Below are 26,463 nucleotides of genomic sequence, written 5' to 3'. Positions count from 1 at the left end.
TTTATTCCAATAATGGTTTAACCACACTAAAGCATGATGTGTATTTATGAGATTTTCTTTCCAGCTGAAACTGTGTATTTAAAGCTTTCAATCAATTAATGAAACTCTATAGGATATCTAAAAATTCTTGTGCTTTTTCTGACACAAATATACCACAAAGAAGAGTCTCCAGAATATTACTATTTATCTAGTTACTACCCTTATTTTTAGCCTAAATTTTGAGGGGCCAAATTCCAACATCAAGATATAAATGGAACAAAAAACAGCCAATACAACAATATATACTATTTTTCATATATTGACAGAATTAAATATCAGCACTGCTATGGAGGAGATCCCAGGAGGTAAATTGAGGTAATTTCTAGAATGTGAATCTTAATTTCTTTATTTTCAATACAATGACAAATAATAACAGATAAACAAGAATTTCTTTCTGACAGCCAATGTTACACTAAATTATGTAGTTATACAGTAAAAAAAGAAAAACTCAACAATTGAAGTCTTTCTTTTTACTGTTTCTGACAAGTGTTACATCCCAGCTGAATTTGTGGGCCCTTATGCCAGATACATACCACAACTCCAAACTGTTCTGGCTCACAGAGGTCATCGTATTCATTCTTCAGCTGTGCTAACTCACTGAGTACTTTCTGCTCAGGAAGATGTTTTACAAGGTTCTAAAAAACAAAAAAGTATAAAAGTTTAGTATTTTATTATTAGGATTATTATACATGCATGCAACTCTAAAAATGACAAACTAGGATAGTAGATAAATTTCTGATTGTGATTCTGTTATAGTACCAGGGGATCCTCCCCTCCTCTCCAAAAAATTAACCAAAGCATGACCTACAATTCCATGTGAAGAAATATATAAATGTCCTTGGTTTCCATGCACTACAGTACATAAATGTTAAACCAAAAGATCATATAGCAATAAATGACATTCCAAAATCAACTAAGCTGCTGGACCTTAAACATATAGCGTAACTTTTTAAGCTTTATTTCCTATCATGATACTTAGTCAATTCATACAGAAAACAGAAAAATATTATGTAGAATTAACTCATGTGCAATAATAATAATTTAAAAACCAATTCTACTCTCTATAGTTGGCAAAATTTCGAATCATCTTCAATCTTATAAACCACACAAGCCTGTAAAAAAAATCTCTCATTATTTACAGTCTGCATTTAAATACACAATGCATTCCTACTTTAATGGAGAATCAAGAAAAAGTGATGAAGTCTGATGCATGTTCAAGATTGATGCCTAAGAGACTCAAAATTGATTAATTCTTCTCAACTAGTTTATCTTGGACTTTGGTACAGTTCTAATTATCATTACTTTAGCCTGCAACCAACATTTTGGGGACTTGTATAGGATTTCAAAAGACATACGAAAAAGAACAAAGCAGGAAAAAAAGATTTAAGATAGTTGACACAAAATGGCAGAGGAGAAAGTTCCAGAGACTGGTCCCTCCACCAAAGCAACTACTGAGCTGGAAAGAGTAATTTAAATAGACTATTTCAGAACTCTGGAAGCTGATTGGATACTTACTACAAGGGAAGTGTTTGATGAAGGGAGACACTGCTGTTCTCTGATAAGAGAATGACATGCACAGAACAGATACCATACCCTATTCCTCAGAACCACTTTGAGGATAGTGCCGGAGTTCCTGGAGGGGCTGGCTGATACCTGGGTGGGCAATAAGGAGCTTGTTCTCCAAACTTTGGGGATATGCATTTTGGTTGGTGTGGCAGTCCCCTGAAGGACCAGTGTAGTGCTTGCCTTGGTTTCAACTCTCTTGAGTTGCAGCAGCTTTCCCTGATAAGATTTAAATAGACAGAAACACCTTCCCTGCTTTTTAGAACCAGACATTTAAGAAAATCACTGGCTGACAGCAGAGATAATGAAACCCAAACTTCAATGACTGCACACAAGGAACATACACTTTACAAAAATTGTTTGAAAAACTCACAATTGGCTACAGCCCTCAGCAAACAAAATTAAGCAGTCTGTGAGGAGTGGCAGAACCAAATTTCCAGAGTTATACTATACTCAAATGTCCAAATCTCAACAAAAAAATTACAAGGCATGCAAAGAAACAGAATACCATGGGCTGCACACAGGAAAAAAAAGAACAAGACAGAAACAATCTTTGAAGAAGCTCAGACTTTGGAGTTACTAGGTAAAAACATTAAATCAACTATCTTAATTATGCTCAATGAGTTAAAGGAAAGTACAGACAAATAACTAAAGGAAATTAGGAAAATGATATATGAACAGAATGAGAATATCAATAAAGATACAGAAATTATAAAAAGGAACCAAACAGAAATTCTAGAAGTGAAAGTACAGTAACCAACTTGAGAAATTCACTAGACGGGTTCAACAACAGATTTGAGCAGCTAGAAGAAAGGATCAGTGAACTCAAAGATAAGAAAATTAAAATGACCCAGTTGGAGGAGCAGAAAAATAAAAATAAAAATAAACAGAGCCTGAGGGACCTATGGCACACCATCAAGCATACAAACATGTATCACAAGATTCCCAGGAGAGAGAAAAAGGGGCAAAAAAATATATATTTGAAGAAATAATGACTGAAAACTTCCCAAATCTGATGAAAGACTTAAATATACACATCCAAGAAGCTCATCAACTCCAAACAGGGCCTGAAAGAGCTCTACACTGAGACACTTTTTGATCAAATTGTCAAAATGCAGAAAATGAGAGAATTTTTGAAGCAGCAAGAGGGAACTGACTTTTCACATTCAAGGGATTCTCAATAAGATATCTGATTTCTCCCATGGGAGCCAAAACGTAGTGGGATAACATATTTACAAAACTGTTATACAAAAATACAAAACTGTTAACCAAGAATTCTATATCCAACATCACTCTCCTCCTTCAACAATGAAGGAGAAACTAAAACATTCCCAAATTAAGAACAACAACAAACTGAGATAATTTATGGCTAGAAAGCCTGTCCTGAAAGAAATACTAAAGGAGGTCCTATAGGCAAATGAAAGGACACTAAACAGTAACTCAAAGACATAAGAAGAAATAATAAACAATTATAAAGGTAATTACATAGGTAAATATAAAAGCCAATGTTATCGTACTTTTGGTTTGTAATCCCTTTTTACTTCAATATGATTTAAAAGGCAAATGCATAAACAATAATTATAAATCTATGCTAATGAGTATACAATGTATAAAGATGTAATCTGTGACAATAACAATATAAAAGGGAGGGACAGAGATGTATAGGAACAGCGCATATTATCAAAATTAAGTTTGTATTATGAAAACTAGGTTGTTATAAGTTTAAGATATTAATTGTTATACCTAAGGCAACTACTAAGAAAATCACTAAAAATTATACAGAAATAAAGATGGGAATCAAAATAGTAGGCTACCAAAAAAGCCCTAAATATAGATAGCAATAGAGAAATTAAAAAACATGTAAGACATACAGCATACAGCTAAATGGCAGCAATAAGCCCTTCCTTATGAATAATTGTTTCAAACGTAAGTGAATTATACTCTCCAATTAAAAGGAAGAGTTTAGCATAATGGATTAACAAACAAACAAACATATCCATCTATATGCAGTCTACACGAGACTCACTGTAGAGAAAAAGACACAGGGGCTGGCCCCGTGGCCGAGTGGTTAAGTTCGCGCGCTCCGCTGCAGACGGCCCAGTGTTTCGTCGGTTCGAATCCTGGGCACGGACATGGCACTGCTCGTCAGACCACGCTGAGGCAGCGTCCCACATGCCACAACTAGAAGGACCCACAACGAAATATACAACTATGTACCGGGGGGCTTTGGGGAGAAAAAGGAAAAAATAAAATCTTTAAAAAAAAAAAAAAGACACAAAGAGGTTGAAAGCAACAGGATAGAAAAAGATAGTCCATGGAAATAGCAACCCAAACTAAAGCTGAGGTGGCTATAGTATTGTCAGACAAAATAGATTTTAAATCAAAAAGGTAACAAGGGACAAAGAAGGATATTATATTAATAAAAATTTCAATCCATCAAAAAGATATAATTATAAACACATGCACAACTAAGAACAAAGCTCAAAAATATATAAAGTAAAACTTGATAAAATTGAAAGGAGAAACAGACAGTTCTATAATAATAGCTGGAGCATTCAATACACAAGTTTCAATAATGGACAGAACCAGTAGACAGAAGAACAACAAGGAAATAGAGAATGTGTACAACACTGTAAACCACTTAGAACTAACAGATAGATACAAAATCTTCCACCTAACATCAGCAGAACGTACATTCTTCTTAAGTGCACATGGAACATTCTCCAAAATAGATCATGTCAGGCTACAAGAGGAGTCCTAATAAATTTTAACAGGTTGAAATCATACAAAGTATCTTTTGTGATCACAATGGGATGAAACTAGAAAGAAATAACAGAAGGAAAAGTAGAAAATTCACAAATATCCAGAAATAAGCAACATACTCTTAAACAACCAATGCATCATAGAAGAAATCTCAAGGGAAACTGGAAAATACTTTGAGATGGATGAAAAGGAAAACATGACATGCCAAAACTTAGAGAATTCAGCAAAAGCAGTGCTAAGAGGAAACCATATAGCAGTAAATGCCTACATTAAAACAGGTCTCCAGTCAATAACCTAACTGTATACCTTAAAGAACTAGACGAAGAAGGGCAAACCAAACCTAAAGCAAGCAGCAGGAGAAAATAATAAAGATTAGGGTAGAGATATAAAAAAAATAAAGAAAGAAGTGAAAAACAATAGAGAGAAAAATCAATGAAACTGAAAGTTGATTCCCAAATTGACAAATCTTTAGCTAGACTGACTAAGAAAAAAGCAGAAGACTCTAATAACTAAAATCAGAAATAAAAGTTGGGACATAACTACTGATTTTATAGAAATAAAAAAGACTATAGGAGGATACTATGAATAATTGTATGCTAAAAATTGGATAACCTAGAAGAAACAAATTCCTAGAAACACACCAACTACCAAAACTGAGTCAAAAAAAATCTGAAAATCACAAATCTGAAAATTTGTGAGGATTGAATTAGCAATCAAAAAGGAAATAAAAGGCATCCAAATGGGAAAGGAAGAAAAAACTGTCTCTGCTTGCAGATGACATGATTTTATATGTAGAAAGCACTAAATAATCCACCAAAAGACCCCGTTAGAGCTAATGAATGAATTCAGCAAAGTTTCAGGATATAAGGATGAGCAGATCTGTAACAAGTAAGAGGATTGAATTAGCAATCAAAAACCTCCAAAGAGGGGCTGGCCCCGTGGCCGAGTGGTTAAGTTCGCGCGCTCCGCTGCAGGCGGCCCAGTGTTTCGTTAGTTCGAATCCTGGGCGCGGACATGGCACTGCTCATCAAACCACGCTGAGGCAGCGTCCCACATGCCACAACTACAAGGACCCACAACGAAGAATATACAACTGTGTACTGGGGGGCTTTGGGGAGAAAAAATAAAATAAAATCTAAAAAAAAAAAAAAAAAAAAAAACCTCCAAAGAAAGAAAACCCCAGGATCTCATTCACTAGTGAATTTCACCAAATATTTAACACCAATCCTTTTCAAGCTTTTCCAAAAAACTAAGAGGTGAGAACTCTTCCTTTCTGTGCCATCATTACCCTGATACCAAAGCTAGTCTAAGGCACAACAAGAAAACTATAGGTCAATATCCCTTAATGGATACAGATAAAAATTCCTCGAAAAATACTAGCAAAGTTTCACAGCACATTAAAAGGATTATACACCATGACCAAGTGGGATTTATTCCTAGAATCCGGGGTTGGTTCAACATATAAAAACCAATCAGTGTAATACACCATATTAATAGAATGAAGGGAAAAGAACCACATGATCACTTTAACTCGTGCATAACAAGCACTTGACAAAACCAACACACATTTGTGAGAAAAATACTCACTAAACTAGGAATAGAAGGAAACTTTCTCAACGTCATAAAGGTGATATATGAAAAACCCACAGTTAACATCATACTCAAAGGTGAAATATTGAAAGCTTATCTGCTAAGATCAGGAAGAAGGTAAGGATGCCTGCTTTCACCACCTCTATCCAGCATAGTCTTGGAAGTTCTAACCAGAGCTAATAGGCAAGAAAAGGAAATAAAAGGCATCCAAATGGGAAAGGAAGAAAAAACTGTCTCTGCTTGCAGATGACATGATTTTATATGTAGAAAACACTAAATAATCCACCAAAAGACCCCGTTAGAGCTAATAAATGAATTCAGCAAAGTTTCAGGATATATAATCAGCACACAAAAATCACATGTATTTCTATGCACTAGCATCGAACAATCTAAAAGGAAATTAAGAGAACAATTCCATTTACAATAACATTTTTAGAAACACCTACAATGAGATACCATTTCATACCTCCTAGAACGGCTATCAGCAAAAGAAGGGAAAATAACAAGTGTTGGTGAGGATGTGGAAAAAAAGAAACCCTCAGGCATTGCTTGTAAGATGGTGCAGGCACTGTGGAAAACAGTTAGGTGGTTTCCAAGAAATTAAACATGAAATCACCATATGACTCCACAATTCTTCTCCTAGGTAGGTACCAAAAAGAAATGAAAACAGAGTTGCAAATAGATACTTGAACACAAATGTTCATAGCGTCATTATCCAATAGCCAAAAGGTAGAAATAACCTACTTGTCTATCAACAGATGCGTGGATAAAATGTGGTATATATATACAGAGGAATCATATTCAGCCAAAAAAGGAATGAAGTTTTGATACATGCTAAAACATGGATGAACCTTAAAATAGTTTGCTTAGTGAAATATGATAGACACAAAAGGACAAATATTGTATGAATCCACTAACATGTGGCATCTAGAATAGACACGCTTTTAGAGAGAGAACAGAAGTTACCAGGGGCTAGGGGCGCAGAGGAATGGGGAGTTATTGCTTACAAGGTATATGGTTTCCGTGTGAGAGGATGAAAAAGTTCTGTAAATCGTGGTGATGGTTGAACAACACTGTAACTATACTTAACGTCGTCACTTAACTGTACACTTAAAAATGGGTAAAATGGTAAATTGTATGTTATAGATTTTTCCACATTAAAAACAATAGAGTTGGCAACAGATAGCATAAGTCCCATGAAAACAACCCTAACAGGTTCCTCTGTAAGTGTTCTTTTGTTTTCTCCATTTATCTTTTCTCTCCTCCCACTTAATTTGCATTTCCATTAAGCTCTAGGCCTGCAATGGCACCCATTGTGTAAGTGATGAGAGGAAAGATTTAAAATACCATGCCCTTTGACCTAAAAGAAATACCGATATTGATATAACAACATATATGTATAATCAAATGTGAATAAGAACAGCCATTATTTGCTCCATTAATAACATTTTCTTTTATAGAATGAAAAGGTAAATAAATATCAAGGTATTATTTCCATTTTTCCAAAATATTTTTGATGTATGTAAATTACGCAATTGTTTTTAAAATTTTTCTCAGTTAATGAGTTTTTTTAGTGAAGTATATTATTAAGAAAAACAAGGAATCAGTTTGGTAACTTGCATAATTTTCACTACAGGGAAACTAAATTAGAAAGATTAAGAACATTATTAAAATTACAAAAAATATCAATTCTGCATATTTCAAACTCTCCATCTCCATTTTAAGTTTTAACTGTGAAAATAGGTACTTTAGAATGAATCGAGCCTAAAGCAGAATTTCTGCTCAGAATGTGAAACTTGTTATTTTGTTTCTTTCCTAGGTACAGGTAACCTGTTAACTCATCTTCACAATGCAGGCTCCACAGTAGGTGACTTATCTGTTCTTTCTCTGTTCAGCTATATGAAATATTTAACAGATTCAGTGGGCTTAGATGTAGTCTGATTCGGGATACCGTCTTATGACCGCGTTACAAGCTTATATAACTGCCATTGGTTAGGAGGTTCTATCTGCCAATAAGGTTTAGAATAAAACTCTCTCCACTTGTGTGGTAGATGCAGACATATTATAGTGCTCATTGCTTAATGAGTACACTACCTCTAGAATCGCATGTTGCAAGTGGCCATCATTGCCAACGCCTAAAGATGCCTGATTTTTTTTACATATATACTAAATTTTGTAGACAAAAATGTAGTGTAAGATTGGACACTAACGTTTTCATGCCCACAAATCCCTGAATACAAGGAGGAGGAGGTCAAGAAGACGGAGGAAAGATGGAGACAAGCAGTACTCATTTACCTCTACTCTTTCACCTACTCCTCAGAGCACATCAAGAGAGAAAATGGAGAAACGCAGAGGTTCAAGGCATAGCTTGAGACTAATGTGGACAGTCCCAGGAATCGACCAGAAGTCTATGTGCAAGGTGGACCAAGGGGCCTCCTGGGAGAGAAATCTCCTGCCTAACGGAAGGGAGGCATGTATCACGCAATCACGCTGGACCAAGTAAGAAAGTCTGCATTTTGGAAAAGACTGGGGTGATTCCGAGTGTAGCATATTTGTTTCGTGGATGTGTCTCTGGCCCTGCCTGCCCACCCCCAACATAGTCAAATATCTGAGTGCTGTGGAAAGGGGAACTGAGTCATGAGAAGTGTTTTGGTACCCCTCTAATCAAGTATAGTAAATAAGGAGAGAAGGAAAGAAACGCATGCTTCTGTATTTCGCCACAGAACATCCCACACCCTTGGCACCCAGAGGGCTTCAGTACACACTAGCTATGCCCCATGTGAAACTCCTCCCCTCTCCCCACACACAGCGGTCGCTAGGAGAGGGTTCAAAACAGGAAATGAGGGAAACCATCCCCAGCTGCTACATGGAAGCTGACAAAAATGAGTTCATGGAGTGTGTAACATATTCCCCCGAGACTCCTAGAAACATCTAAGGTAGGGGCTTTTGGAAAGCATTAGGGTCCTGCAACAGTGGGGAGAAGCCAGAGCAAGAGGAAAACAGGTGAACTGATGTGGATAGGACCAATGTTTTAAAATTCTCATTGCCTAAGGACTCCGTACTTCAAAAGTTTTAAATAGCTTTCCCCTTTAGGTGTTTTAGTGACACCACCACTTCTGTTCTCTAAACTGCAAAGAGGAGTTAAGTGAAAAGCTGTTCATAATAGCAGAGGCTAGAAATTATAAATTTTTAAATACAATTTAGATTCTGACAAACTGCGAGTTGATAGCACATTTCCTGTTTCAACCCTTCTGTTTCTCCCTCACCCTGCTCCCCCCTGCTTACTACTGAACATCTTCTTTCAAATATTTCAAGATTTGTGTTTAAAAGGTCAATTCTGGGTCAGTATGAAAGTTTTATCCTAGAAAATGTCAATGAGCTGAGGTTCATGAAGAAAACAACAAAGAGAAAAGCAGTAACTATGTCACCAAAGGAGCAGATTTTTCTTCCTTTTTCACGCATCACAATTCCCTTTCTGATGACTGTCACTGTTATCTGAAGCAATTTCTCCTCACAGACCATGGGCTTTTAACTACTTTTTACATTTCTCCAATTACTCTATAATACTTCCAAAACTTTATTTCCTTTAAATGTTAATTGCACACTTAAAGGTTAGTTAAGTGAAGGTATTGAACCATAATGCCCTTTCCTTCTTGCCAAAACATAACCTTTCTTTTTCGTCTTATAGCTCATTAAGTCATTTTAGTAGTAGGAGAGCAAGTGTTAGGTTCACTGTGATTAAGTCTATCATTCCCCACATAAATGGATCAGGGCCAATACTTCTTTTTTAAAATATATTATTTATTCCTTTAAAAATATATTATCACATTTTATATATATACACACACATATATACACATATATATGAGATACATACATATATAAAATAATACTATTTTAACACGTTGACAAATATTTTATTTTTTTAAAACTCCAGATAAGAAACGCCTCCCCCAAATCTTGGATAAATATCTGTGATCTTAGCACAACCTTTCCCCATTTTGCCCAATCAAAAAACTCAATCCCTTAACTATTATAATTTATTATATATTTTTCAAGACTTTCTTATGGTATAGGTCTTAAATTGTGTGTGTGTGTTTAACGTTCTTAAATCACATTAATGTGTTCTTGTTCTTTGCTTTGAGTTACACGGCACACACTTCGATGCTGGGCCTGGTTCTATATTTATTTTGTGTTTCATCCATCCATTCAGCTGATATCTACTGGCTGCCCACTATGTGACTGTTAGCACGTTAACCACTGGCGAGTCTGCCCTCACAAAGATTACAGGTCTGAAAGGGCCATCTCTGTTCCTGCCTACACAGTGGAACCAGAATCAACATCTGACTGACAGTAATTTGTGTTGCATTTGATCCAAAATACATTTCCTGTCAGGTGGTCATGCTATAATTCTCTCCCTTTGGTTTGAAATTCCTAACATTTCTGTAACTACTAAAATAGACTCTGGGGGCCAGCCCCGTGGCCTAGTGGTTAAGTCCACGCACTCCACTGCGGCGGCCCAGGTCTTTACTGGTTTGGATCCTGGGCCCAGACATGGCACTGCTCGTCGGGCCACGGTGAAGTGGTGTCCCACGTGCCACAACTAGAAGGATGTGCAGCTAGGATGTACAACTGTGTACTGGGGGGATTTGGGGAGATAAAGCAGAAAAAAAAAAAGATTGGCAACCGTTGTTAGCTCAGGTGCCAATCTTTAAATTAAAAAAAATAATAAAAAATAAAAAAATAAATAAAATAAAATAGACTCTGAGAGCCTGCTAAAGTGTCTTAAAATACTGATTAACTGGCCTAAAGCACTTAGGGAGAGCTTTTCTAGCCTTCTCCATGGAGTCACTCCTTTCAAAGAATATTAGTTGATAAAAGGACACATAGGCATTGAAAAGGTGATGAGAAAACACCTGACCTTGGTGTCTAACAGTTGTATCTTACAAAGAGGTAGCCTTGTACAGGTTTCCCACCTATTTAATCTTCAACTTGGCCCAGGTAGAAAAACTTTTCCTAAAGAAATTATTCTAAATCCTGAGACTTAAGATTAACTCAGTCCCCTAGAAAGCTCATCAACTCTCCCAGGATCAACATCATCTCAGCACTAATGCCACCAAATGAACAGCTCCAGCCCACACCACTCTTCCCCATATTCATTTCCATGTTTCTAATTGACAGGCCCACCCTGTCGTCCCATCACTAACTCAACTGGAACACATCAAGAGGGGAATTCATCCTCCTTCTGACCCCTCATCCCTACTTCTACCAGCTTCTCCTAATGGCCCCATTCTGCCAATGGCACTGGCATCCTCTCCATTTTCCAAGCTTTCAAACTGGCAATGATCACTCAGTCAGAGGGTCTGATGATTCTTCCCGGCAATATCTCTTTTGGGTTCAACTCTTTTTTTGCATACACAGTCAAAATTCCAGGCCAGGGAAATGACATGGTATCTAAACATTTCTTAATTTAAGTTCAATTAAATTCTTCAAAGTGTCCTAGCTCTGTAGATTGAGATTGCAGATGTATCTACAACTCCCATAATTATAAAAGGAAAAATTGTGACTACTTTGTGCATAAAAAGTCAACTCCCATAATGTCATGATCCTATGGCAAAAGAAATACATTGCTTTCTAAAATCATTTATGATTTACAATTAATCTGAAAGATAATTACTAAAACTATTCCTCTGATGCTAATTATCCTCTCTTCTGTTTATATCCTACTTTGTATTCAAAAATGAAAATCGGAAGTCATATTGAACCTAAAAGGTGATCTTAAGAATTAAAAAAATATAGAACATATACAATGTATGACTCACTATGAATAATGAATAGCACCTGAGGTGTGTATGCCCATGTTTAAATGTTAAATGTAATATATTCTTAAGTGTGATACAAGTGGTATCCATGTTATTAATATTCTTTTACAAATTATATATCTTTCATGTATTTTACATTAATATATTTCAAATAAAATATAAAATATCTTCTCATTATAAGAGGCTAAAGTGATATTCTCAGATATATAATAGAATAGATTCGTATTAGCTAAAATAGATGGCAGGTATACAATATCCTGTTTATGCTACACTCTGCTTTCATTAGATATCCCTTTGTCATGGCCGTGACAAACTGTCAAAAATAAATGCAAATGTGCATTACTATAAAATATTTTATCTAGATGTTTCCAAACCTGAATCCTACCCCAACAGTCAAGACGCCTATCTAGGATAACTGTGGACTCTGAAGGGTGCAAACAGCTTACAAAGTCTTAAACTAAGAATAGCGCAATGTACTTTATGTGGAGTACCCCGAAGAACTATCTGGAAATTGCATCCAAGTATACAGAGTTGTACGCTAATGCTATACCCAGTCATTCACTCTAAGAAGTCAGTGTCTGTCCTCCATGATATTTTGGGGGCTGTATGAAGCAACACAATTCTATGCATACTATGAAAACTAACACACTAACAGAATGTCCATCTAGTTAAATGAAACACTCTATATCAGACGCCACCACTCCCATGCAGATCCCAAGGGAGGAACCCTTCACTGTCTAGGAAAACAATCCACACACAAACGCGAGCTCGCTTCTACTTCTGAGATCGTTAGAGTACCAGTAAGTCACTCCAATTAGTCCAAAAGTTTGTAATAGAAACAGTTATACATGATTGGCTATCATTAAGTATTTACTTCTCTGTTTTCATATCAGTACTGGTTATAGTTGCCCGCATCTACAACAGACATGAAACTATATACTTATCCCTTAGAGTAAAGGAATAGTAGGTCAATATGGAGCACCCATAATACCCTGGACATTTTCACACATCAGGTGTCCATGCCAAGCTGACAACAGTTTTTTAACGAAGCAGAAACGACACGTGACATCTGTGGAACCATGTGAACATGGTGGCGAATGAGCAGTAGCTCATACATTTCTCCCACCTTCCCAATGAAAGGGTCATCGAGATACTTTAGAAAAGACTTCTGTTTCTAGCTGACTAGTCACACCAGTCAATTTGACTATCCAATTTGACTACCCAATTGATTGTAAATTGTCAATTTACAGAACACATAAAATTCTTTAAAAATACCTTTAGATGCAAAGCTAGGCTGACAAGAAATTAAGAAAAATTCCTATAGCCTTCCCTTCTTCCCCTCAAGAAAGAAAACTAAAAGAAGGCACTAATCCAGAGACATAACCAAACACGAAAGGCCAAGACTGCCCTAGGAACATCTACCACCTCCAGTGGGCTAGAGCTGTTAGCTTTAATGGGCCTCAGACGTACCAAGGCACACAAAGCCTAGAACTTTCACAAGATGAGAGTGCAAATTCAGTTCCTTATGTAAATCTAAAACCCCAAAAGATAATATCCCCAGTAAAGGGCTTACCTTGAAGAAAAACCAAAGTCTGCCCACACAGAAAGACGGTCCCGAATCTTGTCTGCTTTGACCTTGACTTTGGGATGGGGGGTAAGGGGATTCTCCCCCGCAAACCTCTAACCACAAGACAGCCCCCATGCAGGTGTTTGGCCAGAATTTAAACTATCTAGTTGTGAAAAAAATATGCTGAGAATTCAGATTTAAAGTGATTACTCTTGGTAGTATTCCCAGGCACCTGGCAGTAATTCATGCAAATTTCCAAGAAGGAAAGTACCTTTTAAACTTCAATTTCAAAGTATTTCCACAGATAAAGATTCATCAATCATTAGTTCACAATAGAAATACAGATAATACAGGAAGAAGTAAATAAACATTAGTAAGAGTCAGCAAAAATAAACAAGAGAATTAGACCCATAAAGATGCAAGACATACTATTCAAGAAACAATGGGGGCCGGCCCTGTGGCGCAGCAGTTAAGTTCACATGTTCCACTTCAGCGGCCCAGGGTTCACTGGTTGGGATCCCAGATGCAGACATGGCACCGCTTGACAAGCCATGCTGTGGTAGACATCCCGCATATAAAGTAGAGGAAGATGGGCATGGATGTTAGCTCAAGGCCAGGCTTCCTCAGCAAAAAGAGGAGGATTGGCTACAGATGATAGCTCAGGGCTAATCTTCCTCAAAAAAAAAACAAAAACAAATCTCTACACATAACTATAATAATTGACATTAGAAACTCATATGATAGGTAAAAACAGAAGATTAGGCACAAGTCAGAAAGGAATTCATAAATTGGAATACAGGCATGAAAAAATCCACTTGAGTATAGTACATAAAGACAAAATATGCGGGGCTGGCTCCATGGCCTAGTGGTTAAGTTCACGCGCTCCACTGTGGCGGCCCAGGGTTCGGATCCTGGGCGTGGTCACGGCACCGCTCATGAGGCCACGTTGAGGCGGCTTCCCACATCCCACAACTGGAAGGACCTGCAACTAAGATATACAACTGTGTACAGGGAGATTTGGGGAGATAAAAAGCAGAAAAAAAAAAAAAAAAGATTGGCAACAGTTGTTAGCCCAGGTGCCAATCTTTAAGAAAAAAAAAAAAAAGGAAGATTGGCAACAAAAAAGATATGAAAGTGAGGTAAAAACAAACAAAAAAACTAGAATAGAGTGAGAATGTTAAAAATAAGCTCAACCAGAGTTACAGAAGGCAAGAATAGACAACATGGGAGAGAGATAATATTCTAAATGAAAATGGCTAATAGTTTTCCATAATTGAGGAAACAGAACAATCTTTAAATTCAGGAAGCCCAATATATCAGGATAAACAGAACGATGAATAAAAGACATCCACAACAAGACATATAAAGAAACTACAGAATACTAAAGACAAAAAGAAGTTCAAAAAATAGAATAGACAGGTTACCTCCAGGGAATGTTAATTTAGACTACAGCTCACTTAACAACAACTGGAGTCAGAATATGGTGAAAGAATCTGTTCATACAGCTGAGAGAAAATAATTTACAAGCTAGAATTACATACTCATTGAAAATATCTTTTAAGAACAAGGATAAAACACTATCAAACAAATAAAAACAGTATTTACTATGAGCAGAATCTCACTAAAGGTACTTCAAAAGAATGTGTTTCATGGGGGCCGCCCTGATGGCATAGTGGTTAAGTTCGTGACTTCTGCTTTGGTGGCCCGGGGTTTGTGGGTTCACACCCTGGGCACGGACCTAGCACTGCTTGTCAAACCAAGCTACGGTGGGGTTCCACGAAAAGTAGAGGAAGATTGGCACATATGTTAGCTCAGCAACAATCTTCCTCAAGCAAAAAGAGGAATATTGGCAACAGATGTTAGCTCAGGGCCAACCTTCCTCACAAAAAAATAAAAGTAAATTTAAAAAAAAAAAAATGCGTTTCAGTAAGAAGTTAAATGATCCCACAGGAAAGCTCTGTCATACAAGAAGGATGCATACATATAAGTTAAATATGTGGTGAGGAAATCCAAGCAAACATGCACAGAACAGTAAAAATAATGTTTAACTTTTTAAGTTAAAAAAATAACCAAAATGTGGAACAAGAACAGATAAATTAGGAAGATGTCAACAAAGGTTTCTGGAAGTCATTAAAAAGAATGTAAATAAATAGACACAGATGCATGTTTAAGGATAGGAAGAATCAAATATCATATGGACCGCAATATACCCAGACTTGTCCAGATAGTTTACGCAATTCAATCAAATACCCTGACAGAAATTTTGTTGTTGTTGGAACTTGAAAAGCTGATTATCAAATTTATGTGGCTGAATGAAGAGAGAATAACAGTCAACATATCCCTGAAGAACAACAAGTACGTGTGTTGACTTCCTCTATCACATATAAAATTCTTCTTATAATTATATAATTAAAGAGTGTGTAGCATTGGTACAGCGAGAGACAAATGGCCCAATGTCTCAGAACTGAAATCCCAGAAACAGAGCCATGCATACTTGGAAACTCGATATAGGACAGGACCGACATTACAGAAATTAGGGGAAAGATGGATGATTTAATAAATAATGTTGGGACAACAGTTACTACTATGTAAAAAAGTGAAATTGAATCTGTTCCTCACAGTATACACAAAAAGCAATTTCAGGGGCTGGCCCCGTGACCAAGTGGTTAAGTTCACATGCTCTGTTTTGACAGCCTGGGGTTTGCCAGTTTGGATGCTGGGCATGGACCCACACACTGCTCATCAGGCCACGCTGTGGTAGCATCCTATGTGGAATAACTAGAGTGACTTGCAAGTAGGATATACAACTAGGTACTGGGGCTTGAGGGAGGAAAAAGAAAAAAGAGAAAGTTTGGCAACAGATGTTAGCTAAGGACCAATCTTCCTCATCAAAAAAAAAAAAAAAATCAATTCCAAGTGGATTAAAGACTTAAAGGTAAATGACAACCTTCTTCAAACTTTTAGAGGAAAATGTAAGGAGAATACCTATATGACCTTAGATAAGAAAGGAATTTCTTAAATCACACACAAAAACACAAAGTCTAAAAGAAAAGGCTGATGAATAAAATTACATTAAGATCAGTGACAACTGTTCATGAAAAAGCAAGACACCATGAAGAAAATGAAAAGAGAATGGGAAAATATTTGCAATACATAAGCAACAAAAAAGTTACTATTCTAAATATATCAAGAACTCATACAAATCAACATGAAAAAGATAAGCAACACAATAGGAGAAAAAATGGACAAAAGAATCAAATGTTTTACAGAAGAGGAAACATAAGTGGCCCTGAAGTGGCCCACAAATGGCCCCAAAGGGGCTCTACTTCATTAGTATCCCAGAAAAAAACCAACTAACACACACATAGGATTCTTTTGTCACATCTGCCAGACTGGCAAAAATATAAAATTTCCACACTATCAAGTGTTGTCCAGGGTGCAGAACATTGGTTGTCAACATCATTGTCACATAAAAATAAGCTGGGAAGCTTTAAAAAATAAATGGTACACTCAGAATAGCCAATACAATCTTGTGGACAATGAACAAAGATGGAGGCATCACACTTCCTGACTTGAAAATATATTACAAAGCTACAGCTATCAAAACGGTATGCTACTGGTATAAAGACAGACATATAGACCAATGGAACAGAATGGAGAGCCCAGAAATAAACCCATGCATATATGGTCAACTGATCTTTGACACGAGTTCAAGAATACACAATGGGGAAAGGACGGTCTCTTCAACAACTGGTGCTGGGAAATTTGTATATCCGCATACAGAAAAAATGAAATTGGACCTCTGTCTTACACCATACACAAAAATCAACTCAAAATGGATTAAAGACTTAAACATAAGACCTAAAACTGTAAAACTCCTAGAAGAAAACATAGAGGAAAAGTTTCATGATATTGGTCTTGGCAATGATTTCATGCATATGACACCAAAAGCAGAAGCAATAAAAGTAAAAATAGACAAGTGGGACTACATCAAACTAAAAAGCTTCTGCACAGCAAAAGAAACAACAGAAAAGACACTCTAGAAAATGGGAGGAAATATTTGTAAACCATAGATCTGATGAAGAATTAATTTCCAAAATACAGAAGGAACTCCTATAACACAATACCAAAAAAACAAATAACCCAGTCAAAAAGTGGACAAAGGACTTGAATAGACCTTTCCCCAAAGAAGACATACAAATAGCCAACAGGTGCATGAAAAGGTGTTCAATATCACTAATAATCAGGGAAACGCGAAGTAAAACTACAATGAGATATCATTTCATACCCGTTAGGAAGGCTATTATAAACAACAAAAGATAACAAGTGGTGGCGACCATGTGGGGAAATTAGAAACGTTGTACACTGTTGGTGAGAATATAAAATGATGCAACCATTATGGAAAACTGTATGGAGGTTCCTCAAAAAATTAAAAATAGAAGCACCATATGATCCAGCAATCTCCCTTCTGGGCATATATCCAAAAGAATTGAAATCAGGATCTCGAGGAGATATCTGTACTCCCATGTTCATTGCAGCATTATTCACAACAGCCAAGATATGGAAACAACCCAAATGCCCAGTGACAGATGAATGGATAAAAAAAATTGTGTGTGTGTGTGTGTGTGTGTGTGTGTGTGTGTATATATACACAATGGAATATTATTCAGTCTTAAAAAAGAAGGAAATCCTACCATTTGTGACAACACAGATGGCTCTGGAAGACCTTATGCTAAGTTAAATAAGTCAGTTTCAGAAAGACAAATACTGCATGACTCCACTTATACGAAGTATGTGAAATAGGCAAACTAGTAGAAGCCAAAAATAGAATGGTGGTTGTCAAGAGGATGGGAGGAGGGAGAAATGAGGCCCTGCTCTTCAATGGCTGTAAAGTTACAGTTACACAAGGTGAATACGTTCTAGAGATCTACTGTACAACAACATCATACCCATAGTTAACAACAGTATTGTGCACTTAGAAATTTGTTAAGAGGGTAGATCTCATGTTAAGTGTTCTTACCACAAAAACCCAAAAGAAAAGCAAATGAACATGGAAACTTTTGGAGGTGATGGATATGTTTATTACCTTGATGCGGTGATGGTATTATGAGTATATGCATATGGCTAACCTCATCAAATTGTATATATTAAATATGTGCAGTTTTTGTATATCAATTACACCTTAATAAAGCTAGGAGGAAAATGGTACCTGGGTCCCATCCCCAGAAACTATGATTTAATTGGTCTGGAGGGAGGTCAAGGCAATGGTATTTTTCTAAGTTTCCCGAAATGATACTCAGGCACAGCTGGATTTGAGAATTACTCATTTAAAGCAATGGGGATTCTCATACAGTGTTGGCAGGAGGATAAACTGGTACAAGCATTCCAGAAAATAATTTGGCATTACTTGGTAGAGCTGAAGATGCATACACCCCATAACCCAGTAATTATAAGACTCTAGAACCAGTCTCAAACTATAGTGTATTAGGGAATTGCATGGAGGGCTAGTTCAACACAGATTGCTTGAGTCCACCCCAAAGTCTGATCCAGCAGGTCTGAGTTGGGGGTGGAGACTTTGCTTTTCCAACATGTACCCAGATGATGCTGAAGCTGCTTGTCCAGCAAACAACACTTGGAGAACTACTGATCTGGAGGAGCTCTTTGAAATTTGCACCGAGAGCATGTATAAAAACATCCATGGCAACATGATCTGTACTAGCAGTATTAATGATAACAATAATAACAACAATAATAAAACAAAAACCTAGAAACAATCCAAATGTTCACTGACAGGACAATGGGCAAATGAATCATGGAATATTCATACTGTGCAACACTGTACCATGGCAAAAATAAAATTAAAAATAGCTACATATATCAAAATGGATGAATCTCAAAAAAAAGTCAAAAATTTAGTAAAAAAAAAAACATGTACGCGGTATGATCCCACTCATACAGAGTTGAAAAAAGAGGCAAAAACTAAACATATATTTTAGGGATACATCCATATGTGACAAAATTATAAAGCAAAGCACGTGATGATGAACCCAAGATTCAATAGAGTGATTTATTCTGGAAAGAAGGTGTAAACAATGGGCTTCATAGATACTGGTGATGTGGGCACATATGGTTACATTTCATTAATGGTGTTTTGAATTGTACACATACAGATAAGAATTAGAGAAGTATCCCAGATGATCCTTTTTATAAAATTTAATTCAATCTTCTGTCCTCAGATATTCTTGATCACTCTGGAAGAATTCACATTGTTGCCTTAAAACTTTTACAGTTTGGGATTTAGGCTTCTATTCATCTGATTCCATTCAGTATTGATTTCCTCTTTGGAGCCAGTCAGGGACATTTTTCAGCCAGTCATCATCAACTAGATAATGACTTTTCACATTTGCAATGTCTAGACATACTCTGCAGTCTACTTTTCCTCCACAGGCTAAGGGAGAATCCCCAAGGCTTAAAGTCATCTATTTCAAAGATTTTTAAAGTAAAAATAATTGTTGGCTTTTTGCAGACCCTTTCCAAATATTCCATGCATTTTCACATGGAGAATTGGCAGGGAGTTTTAAAAGAATGAGCTAAGAGACAATCAGATGATCCTGAACAACTCTTACGCTTAGGCATTCATTTGTACCATGAACCAAGACGAGCTAGTCAAACAAAAATTGAAGAAATCCTCCAACAAATTACCAATTTTGTTTGAAATATGCCCCCCTCGAAGCAGGATTCAAACTATCTATGAAAATAACCCATAAAGTACATTTGGCCTGGGGCACTGAGTTTCTAACAGATAGAAAGCCAATAACAGTCTTTACTGCCATCTTTGAAAACTGATTGTTTTCCCAACTAGCGACATGTGTTAATGTTTATTTATAAACATTCATTGAGCAAACTTTACCACTTCTCTACCGTGAAATGCAAAGCAGTGAGTTAGATTATATGTAGAGAGGATCTGGAATATATGCCAATGCCAAATTCCATAAAAGTAAAATGATTAATTATCATATAAGACAATATATCAATATAGGGTGACCAAATATGTTATCCTACGACTGGTTGGTGGTCGGTTAGGCAGAGTTTATCACCCTGGGGAATCTTGGCTTCACTTAAGATGCAGTCCCACTCGAAGCAGTCACTCCATCATCAACTAATCACCCATCCTCTGACGGTCTACTCTCTTTATAACACTTGACCCGTTGGCCCTTTTGAGGAAACCTGGCCTGAGATCAGATAAGGGGAGTCCGTACGCCCAGGATCTAAGGAGGATATCTGGTAAACATTCCCCAAATTCTGTTTAGGTAAATTCGACCCTTCTCTAGACCTGTGGCATGTCCCCAAAGAGAAAGCACACGCTCACATTATATGCAACTCATGGAGCATCTGTTGTCTTTATACTAGTTCAGATGTTCTTCGTGGATTTACAGCAACCAATAACAAGAGCTTCTTCCCTATGTGTGATGCTGCTCATCACCAATAGAAAATGTCTTCATCTGGAAGTAAGCACAATTTTGTTTTTGAATTGATATACATCATGGAACTTACATCAACTGGACCTAGTGGCTGCTCTTCGGATCTAGTATGCCAAAAACACTGCTGGCATGCATTTAGGCTAATGGAGACCACCAATATTCCCTTGCTGAACCACACTCCCCCAAAACAGATAGTTGAGGTCCAGGGAAACCACGTAGACTAGGATAGTTTTCACCTCTCAGTGCAAAAGAACATGCAGAGCGAGTCATCTATAACAGAAATGTTTAGGACTGCTAGAAACACCTACCACTAATCCTGACTTTATCTAAGTATTGTGTTGATACTGTATGGAATCCTTGTCTTTACTTTCATAAAGAGGTTTAATGCAATAAAGGAGGCTAAGGCGGCTCTTGTAACTCTCAGAAATCCTTGAGAGATAACACAGACCTAAATAGTCAAGAAAGAGAAATCCATAAATCTGACACTAAGCTGAGCATGGACTGGTCACCCTCCTGTTACGGCCCTACAGAGAGGGTCAGTTAACAATTTCACAATCTCTAATTTAAAATACCACCAAATCACATGATATGATATTTATGATACAAGCAGAATACCGTATCACATATCTGTTTTAAAAAAATCTAAAAATATGACTAAAACAGAGAATACTTATTATACAGTTCAGAACGTCGGCATCATATGCAAAGATCATTTTCAAAAACCATTCCAAAAAGCTATGAATAACATAGTACAAATGAGCAGATGAAGAATGGGGAGAATGCTCAGGGTGGTACAGAAAGCAGGGAGTATTTCTAGGAGAAGGTGAGCTTTAAGTTATGTTTTAAAAGATATGGAAGACCTTCCTAAAGGATGGAAGGCCCTGTGCAAAGACTTGGAGAAAAGTAAAGGCAAGTCGTGTACAGATTATTCACAATCAAGACTTGGAGAAATTCACTAAATAATTGCGATTAACTAGGGATCACCTACAGGGTTTAAAATAAACAAAAAACAGATGGCAATCGTTGCTATTACTTCTTAAGGAAGAAAATGAATTGATGGAGGAAAAAGGAAATCTAGTTGAACCAAGTAAGATGCACTGGATTGGAGGTAGCCTAGAGACAAAAAGACCAGCTAGGAAACAAGACTAGCAAAATTGTTGAAGGGATGAAAAGTAAGTCTAGTCCTGTGGGAACGGGAGGTAAGAGCGAATTTAACAAATCTTCAGTGAAAGGATCAGTAAGAATGCATGATGAGCTAGGATGAGACTCAGGCAGGGTCAAAGAAGAGAGAAGGGATGGAAAAAACTCCAGGAGATAAGGCAGATAGGTCTTCATGTGGGGGGGGGGGGACAAGAATATGAGTTCTTTTGGGGATGCTCTTTCAAGTGATGGTTGAATGCTCAAGAGGAGAGTTCATTATCTTTACTGAACGGCTAGAAAAGGTGAGAGGTTAGGGCTAAGTAGATATCCGAGGGACTCATCTATATTTGTGTTCTATTTGTTTAGCATTTTACAGTTTGCAAGTGTTTTCACAAATGCTCATATTTAATTTTTATAGTAACCCAGTTTTGTAAATACACATTTCCCCCCTTTTATAGACAAGAAGTTGAAGGCTAAAAGAAGATAAGTGAGCTGTCCAAGGTGGCACAGGGTGTAAGTGACTGAAACTCAAACACAATGCTTTTTCCCCACTACACTGAGTTGCATTTCAAAAAAAACCACAGAAGAGTAGAAACTCAAAGGAGAAGATGTAGCAATTAGTCATCGCACTCAAGGAAGAAAAACAGACACCTTACTTGCTTTTCCTGAAAAGCAACTAGTTTTCAACTCTATTCAGCTACATACATTGAAGAAAAATTATAAAATGAAGACTAAAATATTTACTCTTATTTTTCTCACCAATTTGGAAGACTTCATTTCATTAAAAGAGCCCATCACTCTAAATCCTTCATATGGGAGAAAATAAAGGATGGTTTTATTAGTATTTGAACTACACTTTCATTTTACTAAAATGCTGCTTATTAATGCAGAAATGGAATCCGATGCCCCTTATATTGCATTAAGTAAAATTAAGTCTTTATTTCTTGGCACCTAATTATATGTTTCGCAACACAAACAATAATGAATGTCAATGAAGACATTTATAATGCCTTCTAATGCTGGAAAAAGATATTTTAAAGGATAATTTAACTTCTACTCTGACTTCTGATGATGGACATTGCACAAACTGTTTAATTAGTAAACTTTTTGTGGCTACTTTTTATTCTGCCCAACAGTAAACTCCTCAACCTATTCATCCACCTACATGCCACAGCAGGGAAAAACACAGGTCAAACGACATGGGTAAAAAAAGAAACCAATGAACTGGGCATCATATGAATTCAGTTGTGATCCCAGATTGGCTGTGTGACATAAACCTCTTTGAACCTCAGTTTCTCCTCCCATGAAATAAGAGAAAGGAGTAAGACAATTTATTAAGTTTATTTTAGTCTTTTGGTGGTCTCTCATTCCATGATTGAGATACACAGGCAAAATTAAATTTGACCATGTGCACAGTTTGGAAGAGAATGGTCACCCCTTAGCAGATACCTCAAGCAGGTTCCACAAATGGAAGAGAAGGAGAAAAAAGACCTTTTAAGCATTCCATCAGGGAGAATTCTTCCTATCATATCTGCTCTCATCCATTTGCTTTCTCACCATTCCTAGGAGGTTACGCTGCTTGCAAACTTTCCTGTAAAGCTACACCTCTGCAGGTCACCCCATCTAACAAACCTCCCCTTTCCTTGCTGTCATATAGCAAGCCCATCCTCCTATTTCTGGCCAAGAGAAAACACTCTTGAAGTCACATTTTAGCATTGTCATCTAAGCTTGTTAGCCCCAAAATACTTACTGTCTTTTTGCGATTCTTTATTAGAACAAATATCAACGCAGATATATCATAACTACTGGAATGGATCACACCATTTCTGATTAACTCTTTAATATGACAAACTCTTCTATTGCCAAACCTTTTAGACAACATCATGTTTTCGATTTCAGATACTTTGATTTCTACAAAATATTCTCTACTAATACTCAAACTAAAATGTATAATTTCACTCATAATAGATGTTGATAATTTTATAAATCCATGATTTCACAATGCTACTGGCATCTCGTGGGTGGAGGCCAGGAATGCTGCTAAACATCCTACAATGTACAAAACAGCACTCCACGAAAAAGAATTATTGGGTACAAAATATCCACAGTGCCCAAGTTGAGGGACCCCATCTTAAGCATATGCTTTCAGCACCTGTCAAATACTTTTGAACTTTATTATTGTGTAATATTTAAGACACAGAAATGTATACGTAAGACAATGAATCTATGTGCTTATCACTGAGCTTAAGAAATGAAGTGTTCAATCTCTCTTGTGTATTCTTTCCTGACTGCCTCTCTAAAATATTTTTAAAGAGATTACTTAAAATATCGATCATGTTATACTTATATTATTTCGGTGTCACAGTATGTCATAGCATGTTAACTCTACTAAACTATGTTAAATTATACTATAACATCATATGACTTTAATAGATTTGATGACTAGGTACATTTCGACTTTACAAAGGAGAGCTTGAATTATAATAGAACATTGCAAAAACTATATGGTAAGTAAATATTTATATTTTATATATATCCTTGTATATAGAAAGAAATGTCTTGATTACTTCCTGAACACGTCACAGAGAGGACGTGGTTTTATAGATATAATCAATTACAAAGGTGTTACAATTCATTAAACATATGACTAGCCAATAATCTTTGTATTCAAAGCAAATTGGCATAATACAAAAATAAGTAGGAAGCTAATAGAAAAAAACAGTGTGATTGTTCTCCATCTCTTGTTAGTTTCATGGAGGGCACGGGTGCCTGAACTCTCTGCCTCCCATTTCTCATAGGCTAAGGGACTTCTTCCTTTTGTCCAGAGGTAGCCTTACAGCTACAAGTTAGGGTACAGGTTTTGGTATAACCTTGCTTCCCATTTCCTAGTTCACGGTTCTGGAAGTCTGTGGGAGGAAAAAGAGGGCACTCCCCAAGTTCTACAATTACAAGGAAATGCGTGGTCTACCCCAAGCATCAGCTCACTTCAATAGACCCAATGGATCTATAGAACGAAAGAGCCATAACGTTAATGAAGTTCTAATACGGCTTAAAGTCTACAAGGCAGCAGAAAGTATGATCTTTGAGGCCACATCTTGCTCAACTATTAATAAGATCTATGTTTCATTCAGAGTAAACAGGCTAAATTTTTTGCATTTTTTTAATATTTTTTACAATCCAATTAGCACGAGAAAAACTACTTGTTTAAAGCTACCTTTTCTTTCTTCGTGAAGCAGTCTGGTACCACTTGTGGACAACAATACAACCAGCGATGGTACAAATGAAATACTGATATTAATAAACAAAAGACACAGAAGGGAATGAAAATAAGCAGTCATCACATTTGCTTAGAATACATGCGATCCTAACAACAGACTAAAAGTGAAAAACAAGGGACAAAGAAAACTGGAGTGAAGAAAGGCAAGAGAAAAAAACATCACTCAACTAACCAGTTAGAAGCCAAAGATGAAAAAGAACAGCAGCTCATGGATAAAAGTATTATTTAGATTGAAAAGCACGCCATAAAGTAATTATTTATTCCACCACAATGAGAAATGGGAAAGAAATGTTTTATGATTGTTGCTGTCATTGCTAATGTTTCATTTTCCCTAAAGGATTATGAAAAGGAATGTGGTGAATACAAATTATTTAAGAAAAAAATGTTTTAAAATTCTACAATATTAATGCCGTTATAGCCTTAATTGATATACTTGTAGTCTTCTAAAGTCATCAACCCTTGTAAAGTGCACGAACACATGCAGACTCACAGCCTGCATAAAATACAGATGGTCGATAGCCACGTAAATAGATCAATGATTACAAAGATGGATTGAGGAGACAAAAACGAGCTCCACTATTACACATGCATGAACTTCCTGACTATAAGAATAATTATACTCTAGAACTGGTTAATTGAGGGAAGTTGAAGAATCTTTTTTCCCTGCAGAATCGATAGATACCCATCTATCTTTGATGACTTAGGAGTAGCATTGCCTGGAATCAGGGGAATGGATGGGATGACCTTTGCTTCATTCTAATCACACTGTCAGGACCCAATAATAAGTCACAGAGATCACATAATCTGTTTTGAGATATAAAATAGCATTTGGAAAAACATAACCATGTGGCTACCTGTAACACCCTACACACCAGGTACAGTGCTGATGCTTGAAAGGGTTTCAGAAAAGCAATACAGCCAACAGAGGTGCAAATTATCAGGGGAGGAAAAAAGCAAGCTGGGATATTCCCAGGATGTATCACAGAAAGACACCTACGGAGGTATTTCTGTAATTTCCTGGTATGAAAGAGGTGCTGTAGAGCTGTATTTCATCGACGGGGTATTATTAAGAAAATTAGGTCCCTTTGTAAATAAAAATTTTATTTAAAATGAAAGAAAGGAAGGAAGAGAGAAAAGAAGGAAAGAGGGTAGAGAGGGAGGGAGGGAGGGAAGGGAGGAGGGAGGGAGGGAGGGAAGGAGGGAGGGAAGGAAGGAGGGAGG

At 36.8% G+C, this 26,463-nt stretch overlaps 1 protein-coding gene across 4 annotated transcripts in view; it reads right to left on the bottom strand.

The window, feature by feature from the left end:
- DIAPH2 (diaphanous related formin 2) overlaps nucleotides 1-26,463 on the bottom strand; it is an 815,896-nt gene that overhangs the window by 421,742 nt on the left and 367,691 nt on the right. For all 4 annotated transcript variants that reach the window (XM_070502007.1, XM_070502006.1, XM_070502008.1 and 1 more), the window contains one exon: nucleotides 573-674. In XM_070502007.1, coding sequence (XP_070358108.1) covers nucleotides 573-674 — 102 coding nt within the window. The remainder of the gene's footprint in view (nucleotides 1-572; nucleotides 675-26,463) is intronic.

This window comes from Equus asinus, chromosome X, assembly GCF_041296235.1.
Source record: "Equus asinus isolate D_3611 breed Donkey chromosome X, EquAss-T2T_v2, whole genome shotgun sequence".
NCBI lineage: Eukaryota > Metazoa > Chordata > Mammalia > Perissodactyla > Equidae > Equus > Equus asinus.
Note: the sequence above shows the minus strand (reverse complement) of the source record. Positions and strands in the feature narration are given on the sequence as shown.